This window comes from Octodon degus, unplaced genomic scaffold (genome assembly GCF_000260255.1).
Source record: "Octodon degus isolate 3935 unplaced genomic scaffold, OctDeg1.0 scaffold00005, whole genome shotgun sequence".
In the NCBI taxonomy this organism is placed as follows: Eukaryota; Metazoa; Chordata; class Mammalia; order Rodentia; family Octodontidae; genus Octodon; species Octodon degus.
In genome coordinates this window covers 1,893,323-1,912,215 of record NW_004524581.1, presented here as the reverse complement: position 1 = coordinate 1,912,215, position 18,893 = coordinate 1,893,323, and the positions used below count along the sequence as shown (strand labels likewise).

Sequence of the window (18,893 nt, the reverse complement as noted above, 5' to 3'; positions counted from 1 at the left end):
TAATATGAGAAACTACTTTGGCAATAACAACACACAATGTGCTAACCATTGTTACTCTCCTAAAATCTTGTTTTGAGATTTTGTACCACTGTTTCTATTTTTTTTTCTTTCTTTAAAATAAAAATAACTGATGTCTCAATAAAAAAAGTAAAAAAAGACAATTCAAAAAAAAAATTTAAGTGAACATGTTCAGAAGGACATCGCTCCAACTCATGTGAAAAAGGCAATAAAGCAATATTTTTTTATTATTGTGTTTTTGTTTGGTCCACAAATTTTCAAGATGTAGTGCAAAATGGTGCTGAGAGGTAATGATTCTACTGTCAGATTCCTTGGGGTAAAATAGCTCCCTACTTAGATACATGTGCTACCTATAGAAATAGAAAATAGAAAAAAATAGAATGTGCCTCAGGTAGGAAAAAGCAGATGTCATTAACCTGGCAGAAAGTTTACACCAATTAAAGGGAGATTTATCACCTGCTTACAGGTACTCAGTGAAAAGAAATTTTAACAACGCTGTTTCTGCCTCTAAAGAACTTAATCCCCAGGACTAAATCTTCACATAACCAGAAAACACTAAAAAGCAATAAATATGCACTTGCCTTTTTTGTTTGTTTGGTTGGTTTTTTTGGTGGTACCAGGGATCAAACTCAGGACCTTGCACCTGCCAGGCAAGTCCTTATTCCACTGAGCTATCTCCCTGATCTCACTTACCTTTTCTATACAGTGATAGATAATTTGATTTGTGAGATCTAAAAAGGGATGGATCTAAAGGCAGCAAAATGATCGAGACCCAGTCTCATGTGAGAACAGAGTCATAGAAAAATCTCAGACAGGTGTTGAAAGGTCAATACTGTCCAAACACCAAACAAATATGTAAATACAGTTTCCTGACCCAAATCTCCTGTAGATGGCAGCTTTTCAGATCATATCATTTCCATTAACATGGGGCATTTTAAACTACACTGTTACCATAGTGGCATCTGCGCTGCAGCAAACTCAAATGGGGACCTCAACTCCCTCTTCCTTAGAACCTCAACAGCTTCCTTCACTGTAGTCATTGCAACTAGAATCAAAGTGCTTATTTACTTTTATCAAGAAAATTCAAATTGTAAAACATGCCTAATTACATTACAAAATTCAATGACTTTTAGTATTCAAAGGACTATGGAGTCATCACAAATCTCATTTTCAATTAGTTTTTCATCCTAAAAAGAAAGTCCTACCCACCAAGAATAACTTCCTCTCCTCCATTTGCCAGCTCTAGCAGCTCCCAATTTACATTCTATCTTCTATAACAGCCCATCCTAGAGATTTCATATAAATGGAAATATACAGAAGATAACTTTTTTTATTTTTAGTTAACTTGATGCTTTCAAGGTCATCTTTTTTTCATAATTTTATTGAGAAACAAATAGCAATGAGACAGTTTCAAATCTAATTGGTAGGACAATTTTAATAATTAACACATTGCATACATTCTTCCTAGTGGTTGATTGCTGTACAAGATGTGGACATGATATCCTATTTACAAACACCATTAGAACAAATCCCTCTGTTCATTAAGAGAATGTAACTATATATCTATCCTAACCACTTTGAATACACAGATACAAAACGGACATTCTTCTGTGTCTCCTTTTTTTTTTGCTAAGTTCCATTATTTGAATATTATAGCTGTGTAAACTCAGCAAAATATTCTAAAAGAGTCCAGTAGCTCATAATAGTATTGGGTCTTCCGCTTGACTGGCAATGTCAGAAATTGTTGACCTGAGTCCCCTACAGTGCAACATATCAGCATGGCTTTACTTCTTATATTTTATTTTTATACTTTTCTGCTGGGTGGTTAAGACCAAGGTAAAGCAGGACCTATGCAACAAGAGTTGTAGCTTTTGGGTCTGAGAAGGTCAGTGAGATCCCCTCAGGATTTATGTTGAGATCCTGTACCTCAGATTGTAGAACCTTTGTCAGTGTCAGCCATGTGGATGAGTCACGGCCATTGCTTGACCAATGTGCTCTCTGTGATCAAGGTCATCTTCATTGCAGTGCGTATCAGTAAATTATTCCTCTTAAGTTCCAATAATATTCCCTGTGTAGCTGGCCAAAGTGACACATGCTAAATCCTAGCTGTGCAGGAGACTGAGGCAGGAAGATGGCCATTTTGAGGCCAGACTGTGCAATTTGGTAAGCCTTTGTCTCCCAATAAAGTAGAAGCAAGGGTTGGGCATGTAGCTCCATAGAACAGAGCCTTGGTTCAACCCCATCACAACAACAATCCATTCTGTGAACAAAACATAATTTTCTTATTCATTTATTCATCCATTCATCAGTTGGAGCCTTTTTTCTTTTTTCTTTGAAATAGCATAGTGAACAATAGCATAACAATTGCTTGTGGGCAAGTTTCTGCACAGATATAATTTTTATTGTCTTTATCACCTGAAGTGAAATTGGCTGGTCATGTGGGAACCCTCTGTAAAGTATTTTTAGGAATTGCCAAGCTACTTTCCAGAGAATCTGCAACATTTAATAATCTTACCAATATATGTGGGCTGCAATTTCTATAATTCCTGCTGAAATATTTTTACTATCTACCCTATTTCCAGCCATTCTAGTGGGAGTGAAATGGTGGGTTATGAGGATGATGGTAGTGAAATGGTAGGTTTTCATAACAACAAATCATGTCAAGAAGCTCTCAGCATGATTATTGTAATTTTCTATCTCTTCTTTGGAGAAATGTGTACTCGGTTCCTTTCCTTATCTTTGAAATGCTTGTTTTTATCTTAAGTTGAATATTTTTTTTTTCAAATTGTGAATACAGGAGATCCTTATCATTTAAATGCTTTGCAAATATTTCCCCCCATTGTTATATTTACATCTGTATAGAAGAGAAGATCCAAGAGGAACCAGGGCCAACAAAAAAGAATGTTACATTTCCAGATTCAGAGTAATGTAGATGAAGACAACTGACAAACAGTAGGTTCTTTGAATTCTCCCAGCTTGACTCTGAATAGCAAGAGCCAAACCTGAAGCAGAAAAGAAAAAGTGTAGTAATAAACAACACATTTCAAAGAGAACTAATAATATTTTTGGCCGATGCGTTAGTTTCTTTCCTGAAGGACTGCAGGCCTGTTTAAAATGATAAAAGAGAGAGCTTCACAGCGTTTCCAAAACTTCACCAACGCAGAACTTCCCCTTGCAAATACTGTTCACAAACAGAAATGCAGAGAGTCTGACAAGCCCTTGTCACGAGACAATAATGCGGCAGGCAGCGCATGGCCTAAGCTACTCAAGGCCAACTTAGTAGGCCGGACTGGCAACAAGGGAAATCTGATACTCGCCTCCCAACCCAGGATCAAGGAATTGATTGCGGAAAAGTGTTTCCTTCTTTTTTCCATTTCTTCTAGCCTCTTTTTTATTATTTGTTCATAATTTCCCTCTTAAAAATTCAAAAAAAATCCCTACAAATATATGCAATAATGTGTCAATAAAAAAAACAGTAAAAGGTAAAGCATATGTATTTCCACCCAACAAAAAAAATTCAAAAAATCTAAACAATGTTGTTTAAGTCCTTGTCTGTGTCATAATAGCATAAATATGCAATACACAGAATCATAAGTGAATCAACCATACAGGGACACAAATTAATACCCATTCTTCATGCTTAAAAGTGCCCATGATCCAATCATGCAAAGCTGAACATTCAACACTAGAAAGGCACTGAAAAAGGTGCTAAAACAGTGATCTCTTATTCCAATAAAATCACATCAAGTGTTTTAAAGAGAAAATTTGAGATATAATAGACTTTAATACAATCAAAAAGTGGTTTCTTTTTCTCCATCTACAAATCAGAAAATGTAAATATAGCATCTGTGCCCCACCTCCGTTCATATAAAATATAACTACAATAGGAGGTTAATAATGAATTTGCTCACTTAATGTTGGTCTTCATTCTGGCGTTTTCAATGAAATACAATTTCCTCAGTTATATAAACTTTTACTCCCCTATTTGGCAAAGTATAATTTTTAGCTAACTTTTGAAGTATTCTTTTTTGACACACTAGGTTAATCTTTGTTCACTGTATCTGTGAAAATAGGTGTTATTTGACACTTTGTTTAAAGATATCACCACAACCCCAACACTCAGATAACTATTAAATATTGGGTTGATTCTCAGTAACATTTCCTTGTTGTGCTTCAGTGGGAAACGATTATTTAGCTGGAAATTAAGAGAAATCATTCTATTTTTAAAAAAATAATTAATCTATGAGGATTAATACAGTATGTGCACATGAAGAAGGAAAGTGTTGCCTTGTTATATTGAAACAGAAGATCATAATTATTACTTTCTATTTTTTCCACTTACAGTTACTCGCTAGACTCTGAGAATCAATACAAATACATCTGATTAATTCAGATCTATTTGTTTATTAATATATAGGGTTGTATACAGGCTAATAGAACTAATTCATAGTCAGAGTTTTCTTTTTTCTACTTGTACATAAATGATTTCTTTAATCTGTTTTTAATTTATTTTAATCTTAAAGAGAAAAAAATAAAATTTCTAAGAGAGATAATAGGGGAATAGGGGCTGGTGAGATGGCTCGGTGGTCTGGAGCACCTACTTAGAACAAGCTGGGCTAAACAGAGCACAGGGACTGCGGTTCAATCCCCCAGCACCACGTGCCAGCCAGTCACGCCCCCTGGTGGGCTGAGCTGGCCACCCACACACACACACACACACACACACACACAAATAAATAAATGTAAAATAAATAAATAAATAAATAAATAAATAAATAAAATAAAAGAAGCGCTTTATTAAAAAAAAGATAATAGGGGAATAACAATGGCTACTACATTATCTTTAAATTAATTACTCAGAATATAGGGTATAAACACTTAATTATCTAAATCTAATATTACTACAAACCTCTCTTTTTAAAAAACTAAAAGAAATTAGTAGCATAATTACCTTATCATATATATATATATATATATATATATTTTTTTTTTTTTTTTTTTGTTTTCCTTTCCTTGTCTTTCCAATTCCTCCCCCAAGCAGGTTTCTCTTTTCTTTTGAGCAGTTTCTTCCTATTTTAAACTACGTACTATATTCTTCGGATCTTATTTACTCTTTCAGCTTCTCACACCAGAGACAAGATAATGCTTTCATGTGTCCGTCTGGTTTATTTCACTTATGCATTGTGTTGCATCCATTTACCTACAAAAGTCTCCAGTTTATCATTTTTTATGGCTGAGGAGAACTCCACTGTAGGTAAAGAGTACATTTTTTTTTTCTATCCATTTCTTGGTTCGTGGGCAACTAATCTATTTTATAAATTAAGAATGGTTTCTCTAGCAACCCAAATTTATAATCTCTAAGATAACCAGACTTATTCAGTGTTAGTTTGAGTAAGATATGGGATGAGAAGAACATAGTCTGATAACAGTGGAGGTGAAAAATTAGAGTCAAGGAAACCCTGTTTATCAGCCTGCTTTATAAAATGCAACATGGGAAAATATTGGAATTACTGTTCTTGGTCTCCATAGGTCTTTCACCAAGAAGCTCTGTATTTTGGTAAGAATATCTTCTGTCCTGTAGTAGTCAGTGTTCTATCACCAAAACAGAATATTTGAGATGATTATCTTACAAAGACAGAAGGTTCTTTGGTTCACCATTTCCGAGATTTCAGTCAGACACCCAGAAGCTGCAGCTCTTGGCCCCCTTAAAGGCAGCACATCACAGCAGGACCATGCTGCTGAGAGCCACTCGCCCTGGGAGCCGGGAAGCAGAAATGAAGAGGGGTTGGGGGTCTGCGACGTTCTTTGAGAGGCCATCCCCGATGACTAGGACCTTCCTTGAGGTCCCATTTATTAAATGTTCCACCTTCCAGCAACACTTCAGGGTGCAGGACTGTAATTGATGGGCCTAAGGAGGGGGAGGGTCTCATCCAAACCAAGCCAGCGACTGAAGAAAACTTGTATAAGCTTCTGAAAAAGGAGCAATTGATTCAGTATGCAAAGGAAGTAGTTCCATTTTGTGGAACAAAGAAGAAAGCCCTAAACTGCTACATTCAGAATAAGGGGGTTAGTGCCTGTTTTATAATCTCGTTGAGGAGCAACCTACAGATAGATACATCCATGTAGGCAAACACAGCGACCCAGAAGAAGTCTGGATAGGTGATGGCAGGAATGATCCATAAGGGTTCCTTTCTCCACTTGAAGAACATATTCCTCAAATTCTGTACCACACTCTGGTCCTCTTGTAATGTGTATCTCATTCACTTTCACTATCATATTATCTACTATTCTTTCTGTCTGATTACAGTGCATTTCTCTGCATTTCTGATTCCTTTGTACCAATTTTTAAACATTTTTTCTTTTATGCTGGAAATGTTTCAGAATTAATATGAAAAAATGAAATAATCCATGAGAACATAAACCCACACACTAACACCTCACTCTCCTCTGGGTTATTTTGCAGTTGCCTGGCCTATCCATCTGTTATCTGTTCTTATCATAACACCCCAAGAGGTACTAAAACATAACTCAAGACAATGTCACTCTACTTCTGACGGGCTAAACATTTTTTCATTGTGAGTATAATAAAAATCAAACTTCTTCGCATGTTGGGAAACCTTCTCTGACTCAATCTTGCCTGGTTTTCAATAGTCTCCTCTTAGTCCACCTCTGCCACCTACATTATTTCTGTTTTTAAGGAGAAAGCAAACTCATCCCCACTCTAAGACCATCCCATGTAATACATACTCTTCCCTCTCCCTAATAAAAATGGCATTCCATGCCTTCTTTCAGAGCTTAGCTTAAATATCTTTCAATAATGCTAAGTTGAACTGTTTAGCATAAAGCGGCCTCATTGTGGCCTCAAGTTTCTGTACATAAATGAAATGCAGCCTAACTTGATGTATAATAGAATGTAACCTAATTAGAAGTACTGTTACAACAAGAAGCTCAATCTACACAAATCACAGCAGCAGAAATTCCAGCCAATTAGAGGCGCCAAAATATGACTATTAAGGCAAATGGCTACTTTGGCCAATCAGGTTGTTTCTGTACATCACTTCCCTTTTCATGGCTATAAATATATCTCGTACACATTAAATGGGTTGAGTAATCTGAACCATGTTTGTCTAGACTGCTGCCTGGTTCTGAACTCTTTGCTTAAATAAACTCTGTTAAATTTGTCTTCAATTTTTCTTTGAATGGCAACTTCAGTGTCACTTTCTCACTTTATGGAATTTTTCATATTTACTTATCACCTGTTTATACCTTCCTCTAGAATGTGTGACATGGGGGAATCAGGGCTCTGAATCCCCAAGGCCTGGGCCGATTCCTGTCACATGCTGAGTGTTCCACGTATACCTGTCAAATAAACAAAGCTGTAACCTTTGTGGAAGGCCACAATCATATGGCTTCTCCCTACAAGTAACTTGGGGCTCTGATCTCTTCTTATAATCTTTGTGGAGAAACAGCATAATTATTATGTAAGCACATTTCCCTTAAAATTAGGTGACATTGGCATTGCTTTTGTCCTTCTCCATTGGCTTTCCTTTATCTGACATGTAATTTCAGCTAGTTTCTCATTGTGCTTGTTTATTCAACTTGAGTTAAATGCTTTGTTTTCACTTGGGAGCGTATTTATGTCTATTTTGTATTTTCTGCATTTACTTCATTTTTATGTCCTGAAAACAAATGCATGCTCACTAAATCATCTGTTTTCTGTCTCAGTTATCATTGCTATGGATTGTGCCTTTGCTCATACATTCTAAGCATAAATTAAGACATCTTGTGATTAGAAAATCTGACATAAAGTACTAAACTATTTCTATGGTCAGAATTATTTATAGACTTAGGGCTATTGTTACATAAAACAGCATATGTGCTCACAGCTGTGAAAAAGAAAGAGAATGATTAAAGGATTTCATGGATTCTAGTGTTTCTTTTTAAGGGGGTTGATTGTAGTTAATGAATTTGTGTTAGTTTCATTGCTTTTTAAAGACATACGTACACAGACAAGGTCAGAGGAGGGTTCTTCAATGCATTCTACAAAAACCAGCAAACAGTAAAAAGACCAACTGGGAAAAGCAGATTTATATTTGCAGAGGTTTCGGGTCAGCACATTCAGAGAAAAATACAGCCAGTGCTTTTCCTTATGAATTTTTCTTACACTTGAAAACAGAAGTCAAATGCAACAATGTTCCACTTCACTTTGTGGTCACAGATGAAGGAGACCGATAAATCACAGGAACACTGACTTCAATAAGCCTCAAACTAAGAATTTGTGAATGGATCACAGAATTACTTGTATAGCTACCACCTAAAGAACAGAGATATTTTTAGTATCTTTTCAGTTCAGTTACAGAAAAACTCTAAAAATGCTCCAATTTCAACAGAACAAAACCCTTTGGTGATCCTATAGCCCCCGCTGGTCTTTGAGAATCCCAGGTCTTCTCTGGGTGCCCAGTTCAAATCTCAGTCAAAATTACCATTGATTTTTTTTTCCCCATGCATTCTCAACCCCCTAATGCCTCTCTCAATCACTCTCCTTCTTTTTGGAAAATAATAATCCAGGTTAAGTTCAATTCTGTACATATCTGAACCCTGGAACCACGGAAACATAAAGCTTGAAAACCAGTCATACGGGCTAGTAGCTAAGATGGGCTTGACCTTCCCCTCAGCTTGACTAAATTTTATACAACCTTCCCAACTCAGGCTTCCAATGTCCCTTTTCTAAGAGGAGGTTGTGAAGAAAAAGGAGGAGAGGGAGGGGAAGAGGGGAGGGGCAGGAGGAGAAGAAGAAGAGGAGGAAGAAGAAGCAAGAGGGGAAGCAAGAGGAGGAGGAGAAGGAGGAGAGAAGAAGGAGTAGGAGAGAAGAAGGAGGAGGAGGAGATGAGTAGTTGCACACATTATGTGGGACGCCACCTTCCTGTACTCCCAGCTACTCTAGATACTAGGGCAGGTAGATCCCAAGTTCAAGGTATGCCTCAGCAATTTCCCTCAGCCCTGTCTCAAAACCAAACAAAAGACAGGGCATAACTCAGTGGGAAAGCACTCCAGTATTTCATTTCCAGGACCAGAAAAAGGTTATAAATCCTTTTTAATTTTTTCTTAATTGATACAGGGTCTCACTATACAGTTCACACTTATAGTGATCCTCCTGTATTCAGCTTCCCCAGTGCTGGGATCACAAGCGTGTGCCACCACAGTTGGTTTCAGGCCAGCAAGGTGCGCGGAGGGTTCTAGGGCCGGCACCGCATATGGTACGGAGTATGAAACAGGTCCCTGCTCTTGCCACGTAAGCGCTTAGACCTCCAATCCAGACAATCCATCTCCCCAGGCAAAAAAAATTATAAATTCTTAATCTGCCACTTTGAGATGTAATGTTCTCCCCAAACCGCCTTTCTCGAGAACCTGGGAGCCATTCCTGTGAAAATCTAAACACAGAAGGAGACGGCCTCCTTTCTTTCCGGTCTGCATGGCACAGGGGAGTCTGACTTGCACAGGGGACAATTAGCAAGTGTAGCTGGCCTAATCTCGCCGAGCCCTGACTCCCTAGTGGGTACCCTCGCAGCGTTCCTCCAGTGGTTTTCCCCCAGCTCATCCTGCTGCTTAAATGCCCTCCCGCTTGTCTTTTCGAGGTGTTGAGTAGGACCCATTTTCCTTGTTGGCCTGTTTAACTTAAACTGCAAATTGCTCACGCCAGATGGGGGTTGGACGACACCACGTGACGATATTCCATTTCCCTAGTTCCTTTGCGCTTTAGACTTTTCTTAATCTTTAAACCACTCCTTCCTCTATCCCATTATTGTTCTCAGTGGATGCCTTGCTCGTCTGTCTCTGGAAAAAAGACAGCGTTGCAGCGCACTTCGCACGGCCCTGGTCGCCCGCCCCGCAGCCCAGCTCCCGCGGGGCCCAGGCGCCCTGCCCCCCCCCTTCTCCCTAGCGCTGGGGTCCACCCACTGCACCTATGCAATGGGCTGCACCCACTCCCTCCCGCATCCTGCTTCTGCGGCCTTTCCTGCGCCCCTGCATCAGTAGGCTTTTCCAAGGCGCAAACGGCTAGGAAAAATAAAAGAAGCTTTTAACTCTAAAGACCCGGAGAGGACTGAGGGCAGATGGGTCAGGCTGAGCCTCCTGCCTGAGACAAAGCTGGGCCTTCTGTGGACTTGCTAGGGGTGGAGTTTGTGGGGGATGTTTAGAAATACCTGAGGAGCTGACTGGGGTCTTCCGTGTGAAGGTGGGAGAGGTGAAAGGGAATTGCACCCTGGGCTGGGTTGGAGAGGACCGGGCAGGTGGTCTCTGGGAAGTAAGCTGCTTTCTTCAGCCATATTAGATGAGCACCGTGATAATTCAGCAGTTCCTACGAGGGCCAGGACCTACCGCCTACTGGCCGCAGTCTTCCCTTCATGCCTGCCACACCCATTTCTCTTCTTGCGTTTTCTACAAACTTCAGGATTTGGCTAACTCTTCCTAAAACCACTTCCACCCCTGAAGATAAGGCACAAAGTACTTTTGCTTTTTTTCTCCTATTTTCACAGGCTGGCACCGGTTTCTCTTCACTCTCACTGTCCTATATTGGAAATACTACAGATCAATCAAGGCCTTCCCCTTCCTCCCTTTCTCCCTTCCTTTCTCCCTTCCTTTCTCCCTTCCTTCCTTCCTTCCTTCCTTCCTTCCTTCCTTCCTTCCTTCCTTCCTTTTTATCTGCATAGTCTTCTCCTCTATCTTATGCTACAAGAACCATTCACATGTATCCAACTTGCAGTTTTATAGTGTTTCTTAGCAAAATGTACTCATGCTCCTATATCCTAACTGTGTAGTACACAATATTTCTGTAACTATATTGCTTGTTTTCTCTCAGCACTGGGTTTTTGAGGTCTATTCTCATTATTACAATCATTATTAGCTGCTGCCTGCTTCAGGGTTCTGCCAAGTACTCATCCCCCTTTGGCCCCCAGGTAGCCCATGACCCCTGACCCTTTGGTCCTCCTAGATGGAGCACGCCTCCTCCTTGCCAAAGACTCCAAACCCTTTGCTTTCCCAGCATTCCACCTCTCTGAAATTGCTGTTTCTTTTCCCCAATGCTCCTCACCCCAGCTTTTCTCCATTTTCAATTAATAAGAGCCCCACCTTTCCCACCGTCCATGGCCTGTGTGGCACCTATTACTCCTTTCTGTCCACTCCTCCTGTCTGCCTACTCCTTTCTTTGACTTCTCTCTCCCACAAACTTCAATAGACAAGTTTCTCAGTTTCACCATCAAGATAAGTGAAAATCTGACTGCTTTTCAATTTTCTTTTGCCACAGTGAAAAAAGCCATCCTCATTTCCCTCTGGATTTTACAACAGCCTTCTTAATTGTTTCCCAACCGAGCAATCGAAGTAATCTTGTCAAAAACTCAAGTCAAATAAGCCCAGTCTTCTGTTTAGAGCTGTCAGAGGCCTCTGTTTCACTCCAAAGAAAAGCCACATCAGCTACAGGGCACAGGATCTGCAGCTCCTGTATCCCTTCGGATACACCTTACCTTTGAGGTAAGACAGAAAATAAAGGCACGGAGGTAAGGAAGTTCTCCATTCTTACCTTAAGAAATTTACTCACCTCCCGGCCTGCTTCTCTCTGCACAGAGACCTACCAATCACTTAAACGTGCCTGTGTAACAAGGTTTGTTAGCCCTAAATTTACTGACTCTGTCTCTTTTTCAAGGCTGAGGACACCAGGACAAGAGTAACTGAAGTAATTTTCAGGATTTACAGAGCTGTCCTAGTGCCAGCATTTGTAAGGTCAAAATCCCGACTCCCCTGGGGCGCAGCCTAGAAGCCTCCAGCTATTGTCATAAACCTGTAATCAACTCAAGTCCCAGGAAAAGCCAGCCAGTCCATGACACCCGCCCCTCTTAAGCAAGAACAATCACCTCATAAGAACCAAATTTTCTCTCAAGCCTTAAGGATTCATCTTGAGCCATTTTCGTAGCAAAGCCAAAATAGAAATAATGGAAATAATTAAGCAGACCCTGGTCCATCTCTGCCAATCCATAAAAGCTGCCTTCCTTAGGCAAGAGCAGGGATCCTAGGAGGCTGCCACCAAGTCTGGGTATGGTGGTGCACACCTGTAACCTCAGTGGAGGCTGAGACAGGAGGATCACTGCGAGTCCGAACTGCATAGTGAGATCCTGTACCAAATACATGAAAGAAAGAAAGAAAGAAAGAAAGAAAGAAAGAAAGAAAGAAAAGAAAAGAAAAGGAAAACAGCTGCCTTCCTGTCCCATAAGTGGGGCAGCTTGAACATATTTATCATGGTGAGCCCCCTCCAGCTGTTCCCGCTTGAGTTCTTTCCCTCTTCTCCTTTCCAGCACTGCCTAATGAATCTGCCTATGCCTCTCACGGAATTCTTCTCTGTGATGAGAGACCACCTTCCTGCTGGAATTTCATTCCTTAGTATTCAAGCCTATTTAACGCAGAGATAAATGTGCCTTTCAGGTTATTATTTTCTATTTGTTTTCATTCCTTCGGTGTGTGGTGCTCAGGACTGCGCCCAGGGCCTCAGGCTCAGCCGCAAGTGCTCCATCCATCTACAACCCCAGCTCTCCACCTGCGGGTCCTCTTTGCCACCTTGCCTTTGGTCAGCCCCATGTAAATAATATAAACTCCACCCAGACAGGGGTTTGGTTGTCTCATTGCTGCATACCACAGAAAATAGTAGGCATTCAACAAACGACTGTAGAATTGATAAAAACAACTAACATTAAGTCCGAATTCTAAGGAGATAATAAGAAAAGTTAATCTGAAAATAAGATTCAGCCAAGGAAGCACATTACTAAATTCCCCTTTGCTTCAGGGCTGGCTATTTGCATCTTATTTCACTGTTATTTGCCCATTTAAGCCTCCATCTATAATATGTCCTAATGTTTAGTAATCTGATCCTGTCCCTATTTCTTTGCTTCTGGGCTTATAAGGCTAAGAGGATGAAATTAAAATATCTCACTCCACCTACTGGGCCCTCAAGATACTATCTCCAGGTATCTTCTACATTCCAGTTACCATATTATTGTGCCATTTTTACCCATTTGGTTCCACACAGTTTACTAAAATCCTTCTCATAGACAACAATTTCTTACTGCACAAAGGTACCTCATGGTATCTCTCAAATGCTTCCATCAATACCCAGACTGTACAGATCCTCTCCTTTATGGTCTTTGTAATTCATACCTTATTTATTGGCTCATATAATTCCAATTTTTTAAGCACTGGTTATTATGAATCTTCCTTTCTAGAATGTAAATGCGAGGAGGCATGATTGTGCCATTTTGTTTTTACTGCTATATCTCAGGCCTCTGATTATAGGTGACATTCAGTGAACGCTCTCTGAATAAATGAAAAATAAAAAATGAACAGACCTGACCTGTCACATCCCCAGTGCCTGTGTTTCCTGATGGCCATGATGTTGCCTGCTTTACTGACTAATCTTCTAAATTTCTGAATTTATTCTTTGCTGAGTGTTTTCTAATACCAAGTTTGCCTTCCATGTTTCCTGCTTGAGCAAGAACATTCTACTTAGGCATTCTGACAGTTTGGCCTTCAAAGATACTTCTTTTTTTTTTTTTTTTTTTTTTTTTTTTTTTTTTTTTTTTTTTTTTTTTTTTTTTTTTTTTTTTTGTATTTTTTAGGGAAGGGTCTACAGGGTGTTCAGGGTCTCACTACTAGATCGGACTCCTAGTGATCCGCCTGTTTACAACCTCCCAAAAGCTGGGATTACAGGCGCACACCACCACGCCCAGTCTCAATCTGCCATCTCAGCGTGCCCTGTGGGTGGGGCTGGCAGGACAGGTCCAGGAATTGAACCCCCAGCCCCTGTGCTTGCTTGCAGGTGCTTTAATCCACTAAGCTACTTGGCCAGCCCTCAAAGATACTTCTTGATTGCCAAAACACTATGCTTACTCAACAAAATGGAACAATTTTTTTTTTAACTTTTCAACAGCAACAAAAGCCCCTTGTGTGCCCAATACCTTGAAAAGAAGTTCTGTCACTAACACTTGCCTGCTTCCAACTTGGTAGGGGCCTCATGGGTGTAAGTAAAAGGAGTTCCTGCCACTCCTGCTCAGGTAGGGAGCTCAGTGAGGTGTCCCAAGAAGCAGCAGCCTAATGGATGATGAGCAGCATTTCTCTTCTTTTTCAAAATTGTGACTTCATGGACTCAGGAAAAAAAATACCCTAACATCCCACATTCAAGCATGTAATTATGTGCATAAAATACACTCACGTGCTAGGAAATTATGTATCCAACTGCTAATTTCTGTTGTAAATTTGCTAATCTGAAGTTTTAGGGTGGTGATAACTATAGATTTACTTTCTATTAATTGAAATAAGAGAAAAAAATTACATCTCCTATTTTCAGAAGTCAAAGTAACATTGTATTCATTGCAACAGAAAGTTTTCTTCCTTCCCTAGTTAAGTCGATTTGCCAGTTTCCAGCTGGGTAGAAATTCCAGGTGTGCTAAACTGCTTTTTAGCTGAAGCCAACGTATAGCTCACCACAGAGCTTAAAAGACAATTAAGAAGATCTTTCTGCAGTTTGTGCCTTGTTGTCACACAGCTGTGAAAGAAGCCAGCCTAGCAGGCTGGGACCTGGACCAAAACGCTGAAAGGCTAAAAACAATTACCTCCTCGAGGACATCCGCAAGCTTGCTCAGGATCTCTTCTGGAAGGCTCTGGAATGTTGGAACACTGAAAAACAAAAGCAGAGGATCACTGTGAACACAGGAGCAAGCACTTAATGAATAAAAAGGTGATAGAGCTGAATGGCAATGATAACACTTCATGAGAGAGAATCCGCAGAGGACGGTCAAGGCCAGCTCCGAAGCATGCTTTCATGTCTTATGGAAAGGGGTGACACAGGAGCGAGCTTGGGGATGCGCCCACCCGAGTCCAAACCCATCTCCTGCTTACCTCCTGTACATCAAGGTCTCTTTCTCTGTGGCCACCAGATCACTTGACCCTCTGGCTCTCCACCCACCACACCCACCTCACCACTACTCTTCACTGATGATGCAGTCACGTGCAAACATGCATTAAACAATATAGAAAAGCATCCTGCTTTCCCCACACCTGCCTTACCCTTCCCTACCACTAGCCAAGGGCCATTATTATTACTATTATTTTTTTTTATCTTAGGAAAGATTTTACAGGGTGTTCAGGGTCTCACTACTAGATCCGACTCGTAGTGATCTGCCTGTTTACAGCCTCCCACAAGCTGGGATTACAGGCGCACACCACCAAACCCAGTCTCAACTGCTGTCTTAGCATGCCTCAGGGGTGGGGCCAGCAAAGCAGCCCTGGGGATCGAACCCCAGCCCTTGAGCCTACTTGCAGGCGCTTTAATCCACTGAGCTACGTGGCTGGCCCCCAAGTGTCATTATTAACTTACTAGCTTTCTTTTTTCCCACTCAGTGTAGAATGCATAAAGGTCTTCCCTGCATGAATTAAAATTCACTAGACATAAGAACTGTACCTGGCTTGCTTGCTCAACATGCTAGACGCGCAGTGATTTTCAAGCAACAAACAGCATGGATTGACTGAAGTTGTGGAAACAGGTGTGTGGGAATTCCCCATAGGCCAGGGATCACAGAAAAACTCTGAGCTGTCCTAGCTTGAATTACAAAAGGGAGATAAAGGAAGAGGAGAGATGGAAAGTACTGAGTGGGCATTAATCAGCAGCAAGGTGCAGGCCAAAAAGAAAAAAATATATTCTACATTTTTTTAGTGCATTCTGAAACCTTAAATCCCACCAAATCCAATCGCTAGGACTACCCTTCCCATTTACTTTGTGAAATGTGAAACACAACCAATTTAGCAGCAACAAATCATTGAATTATGAGTTGCTCTGCTATCACAAATCTTCTTCTGCTTTACAGCATTCTGCCCTCTGCCCTCTTATCTTCTGCCTATAAAGATCATAGTGTTTTCCTTCCCCAAGTTTTATTTTTAATTTTTTTTTTTTAAGGAAACGTACTCCCAGCTCCGGTAGCTGCAGGCCTTTGTCCCAGGACCCGGTCCTTTTCCATCCAGCATCTATAATGGCTCAATAAACTTTTATTTCAGAGATTTCGTAATCTCAAGAATTTGGATTTAACAACAATTATTAGAAAAAAGATTCACCAGGAGAGAGTAAAAAACCAGACCCATAGTACCACAATGTGGGAAATGTGTCTTCACATTTTCTTATCTAGTTCTTTTATTTTTCCTCTTTAATCAGCAAATGAAAATGTCGCATGGCATTGAGTAGGAAACCAATGAAATCTCTTTGATATGTGGAATAATAATGGTCTTAAATGAAGAAAAAAAAGCTCCTCAACATATGGTTCCTGAAGTCCACTGGAAAACCTAACTAGGTTATAGAACTCAATTCTCATTTTATCTTATTCCAGTGCTTGAATAGAGAAAAGACTATAAATGAGTGTACACATTTCAATGTCTGATGTCTGGCACAGAGCTTAATCTCAGCTCACTTAGAATACTGCAGTGAACAAAACCGTAACATACTATTTTGATATAAGCATGAAAGTCTGCTGTTCATTTGTCACTGTAATTTCCATTACTAAGGGTAAAGCCTAAGGATAGAACCCAATACCGTCCAAGTTTTATGCAGAAGTATAACCATTCACTCAGGACCATCTGCTCCTCCAGATTTACTGCTGTGGCCTGAGCCACATGGGCTTTAATTTCCAGAAAGCAGTCGATGTTAAGCATCTGGATAGAATATACCACAGGTAGAGACAGAAGGTAGAGGAGGCTGTTTCTATGAATTATGTGACTTGAAAATTTGAGTTCCATCTTGTTCTCTTAATGAGCTCTATTTTAGTTTCTTCTGAGATGTTAGAATAATTAGGGTCTTTCCATCCCATTGAGTATTTAGGGAAAATACAAATGACAGTTGAATTTTATCACTGGATTTACTTCTTTTTCTATTCTTTTTTTCTTTTTTTCTTTCTTTCTTTCTTTCTTTTTTTTTTTTTGCCGAAGCAGGCATTGAACTCAGACCCTTGCACTTGCCAGGGAAGCGCTTATTCTACTGAACTATCTGCCAGGCCCACTGGATTTACTTCTATGACACAACTTTTATTTCTATAAAGGATGTGTCCGTCAAGACATGCTATAATATTTTCACTATCATAAGCAGTATTATCTATGAGAAAAAAGTAATATTTGATTAACCATCCAGTACACTAAATGAAAATAAACACATCAATATTTAGGACATCACCTTAAATGTATTTTAAATTCATTTTTAAATTCTTCAAAACATCATGCAGCATTTCTTATTAGCAGAATGAAAGATTACCTCAAAATGTTGAGCAGTATTTATTACTAATTAAAAGTAAGGATAATTTTAAGAAGATACATTCCATGAAATGATCACTAACAACTAAAACACTTCTGGACTTAATAAGATGGAAATTATTTCACAGAAAAGTACATGTCTGCTTTCACTTTTATAAATTAATTTAAAAACACTCCTGGAGCCATCTTGAAAATGTCAAGGTTTCTCTTGACCAAACACCAGGCATGTTAGGCCATACAACTATCTTGTTCTCTAACAATTACCAGTCAACCAGCAGGCTGAACAACAAGAACGACACGTATGAGGATGTTCATGAAATTGTAGCTGTGATATGTATTAGTTGAATTTTGCAAAGTACTAATTTTAATACATTGTAGCTCAAGATAAAAGTTGCCTGACTTAGAAACTGAAGGTGTATAATTATGAAGAGGAACTCCTAGGCCAGGCGTGGTGGTGCATGCCTCTAATCCCAGCATTCAGGAGTCTGAGACGGGAAAATCATTTCAACTTCGAGACAAACAACCTGTCTCAAAAGGAAAAATTAAAAAAAAAAAAAAACTTCTAAATAGAATATTTAAACACTAAATAAAAATATAAAAAACAATTTCTTGTAACACATACACTGTCACTACAAATAATTTTTATAGCTGTGTAGTAAAATGTTTTGGACTCCTAAAGTTTTACAATAGGTCTGGAGTAAAAGAATTCACTGAAATATAATATAACAGAGATTGTATAAAGAGTGGGATTTTTTTCCAATGATTTTTAAAATTAAATAAAAGAAGGACTTCATATTTGCAATGGCAGTACTAGGAGGTAAAATTTGAGTGATATTAATTTTGCCAGGAATTAAGCTGAGATTTTATGGCCAACATAGTGTTTGCGTAAGGGTACACCAATCAGCACTGATGAACAAAGGATAAAAACCCTGTGAGTCACAATGCAACCAATCACAAACTCACGGACCTACACACTTTTCAGTGAGGGTATTAAAGTATTACCCTTGAGAGTGGTGCTTTATTCTTTTAGATAGTTATTTAGGAAAAAAAAAAAACATTGATACAATAATACTTGATTTAGTACATGCATTAATTTTCTAATGTTTTATTTATGAAAAATTGTCAAATAAATTGAAAACTGAGAGAATAGTTTAGGGATTTTCAATACCATTTAGAATCATTTTTTAACATTGAACCATTTTTTTCTATCTACTTCAGCCCATCTATTTTTCTATATGTGCATATATATATATTTATCTATGGATAGATATTTGTTTCTTCATTTTAGGTATCATGAAACTTTGTCAGTAAGACTTTAGCAAATATAGTCAGAAAATAACTATGTTAAATAGATAATTCTAATACCATTATTATACACAAAATATTAACTTTATCGCATCTCATATTCTTTCTGTATTCTAATATAACTACTGACCAAAACTCTCTTTTATTAATTTGTTTTTCCTTTTCAAATTATGATACAGTCAAAATCCAAACATGGCTTTTGGCTGTTATATCTCTTTAGTTTCAATATGACACTGATTTAT

The 18,893-nt window shown here is 39.1% G+C and overlaps 1 protein-coding gene across 3 annotated transcripts in view; it reads right to left on the bottom strand.

The window, feature by feature from the left end:
- The window catches only part of Prkg1 (protein kinase, cGMP-dependent, type I), a 1,308,883-nt gene that overhangs the window by 360,789 nt on the left and 929,201 nt on the right, over positions 1–18,893 (bottom strand). For all 3 annotated transcript variants that reach the window (XM_004623947.2, XM_004623946.2, XM_023723235.1), the window contains exon 5: positions 14,670–14,733. In XM_004623947.2, coding sequence (XP_004624004.1) covers positions 14,670–14,733 — 64 coding nt within the window. The remainder of the gene's footprint in view (positions 1–14,669; positions 14,734–18,893) is intronic.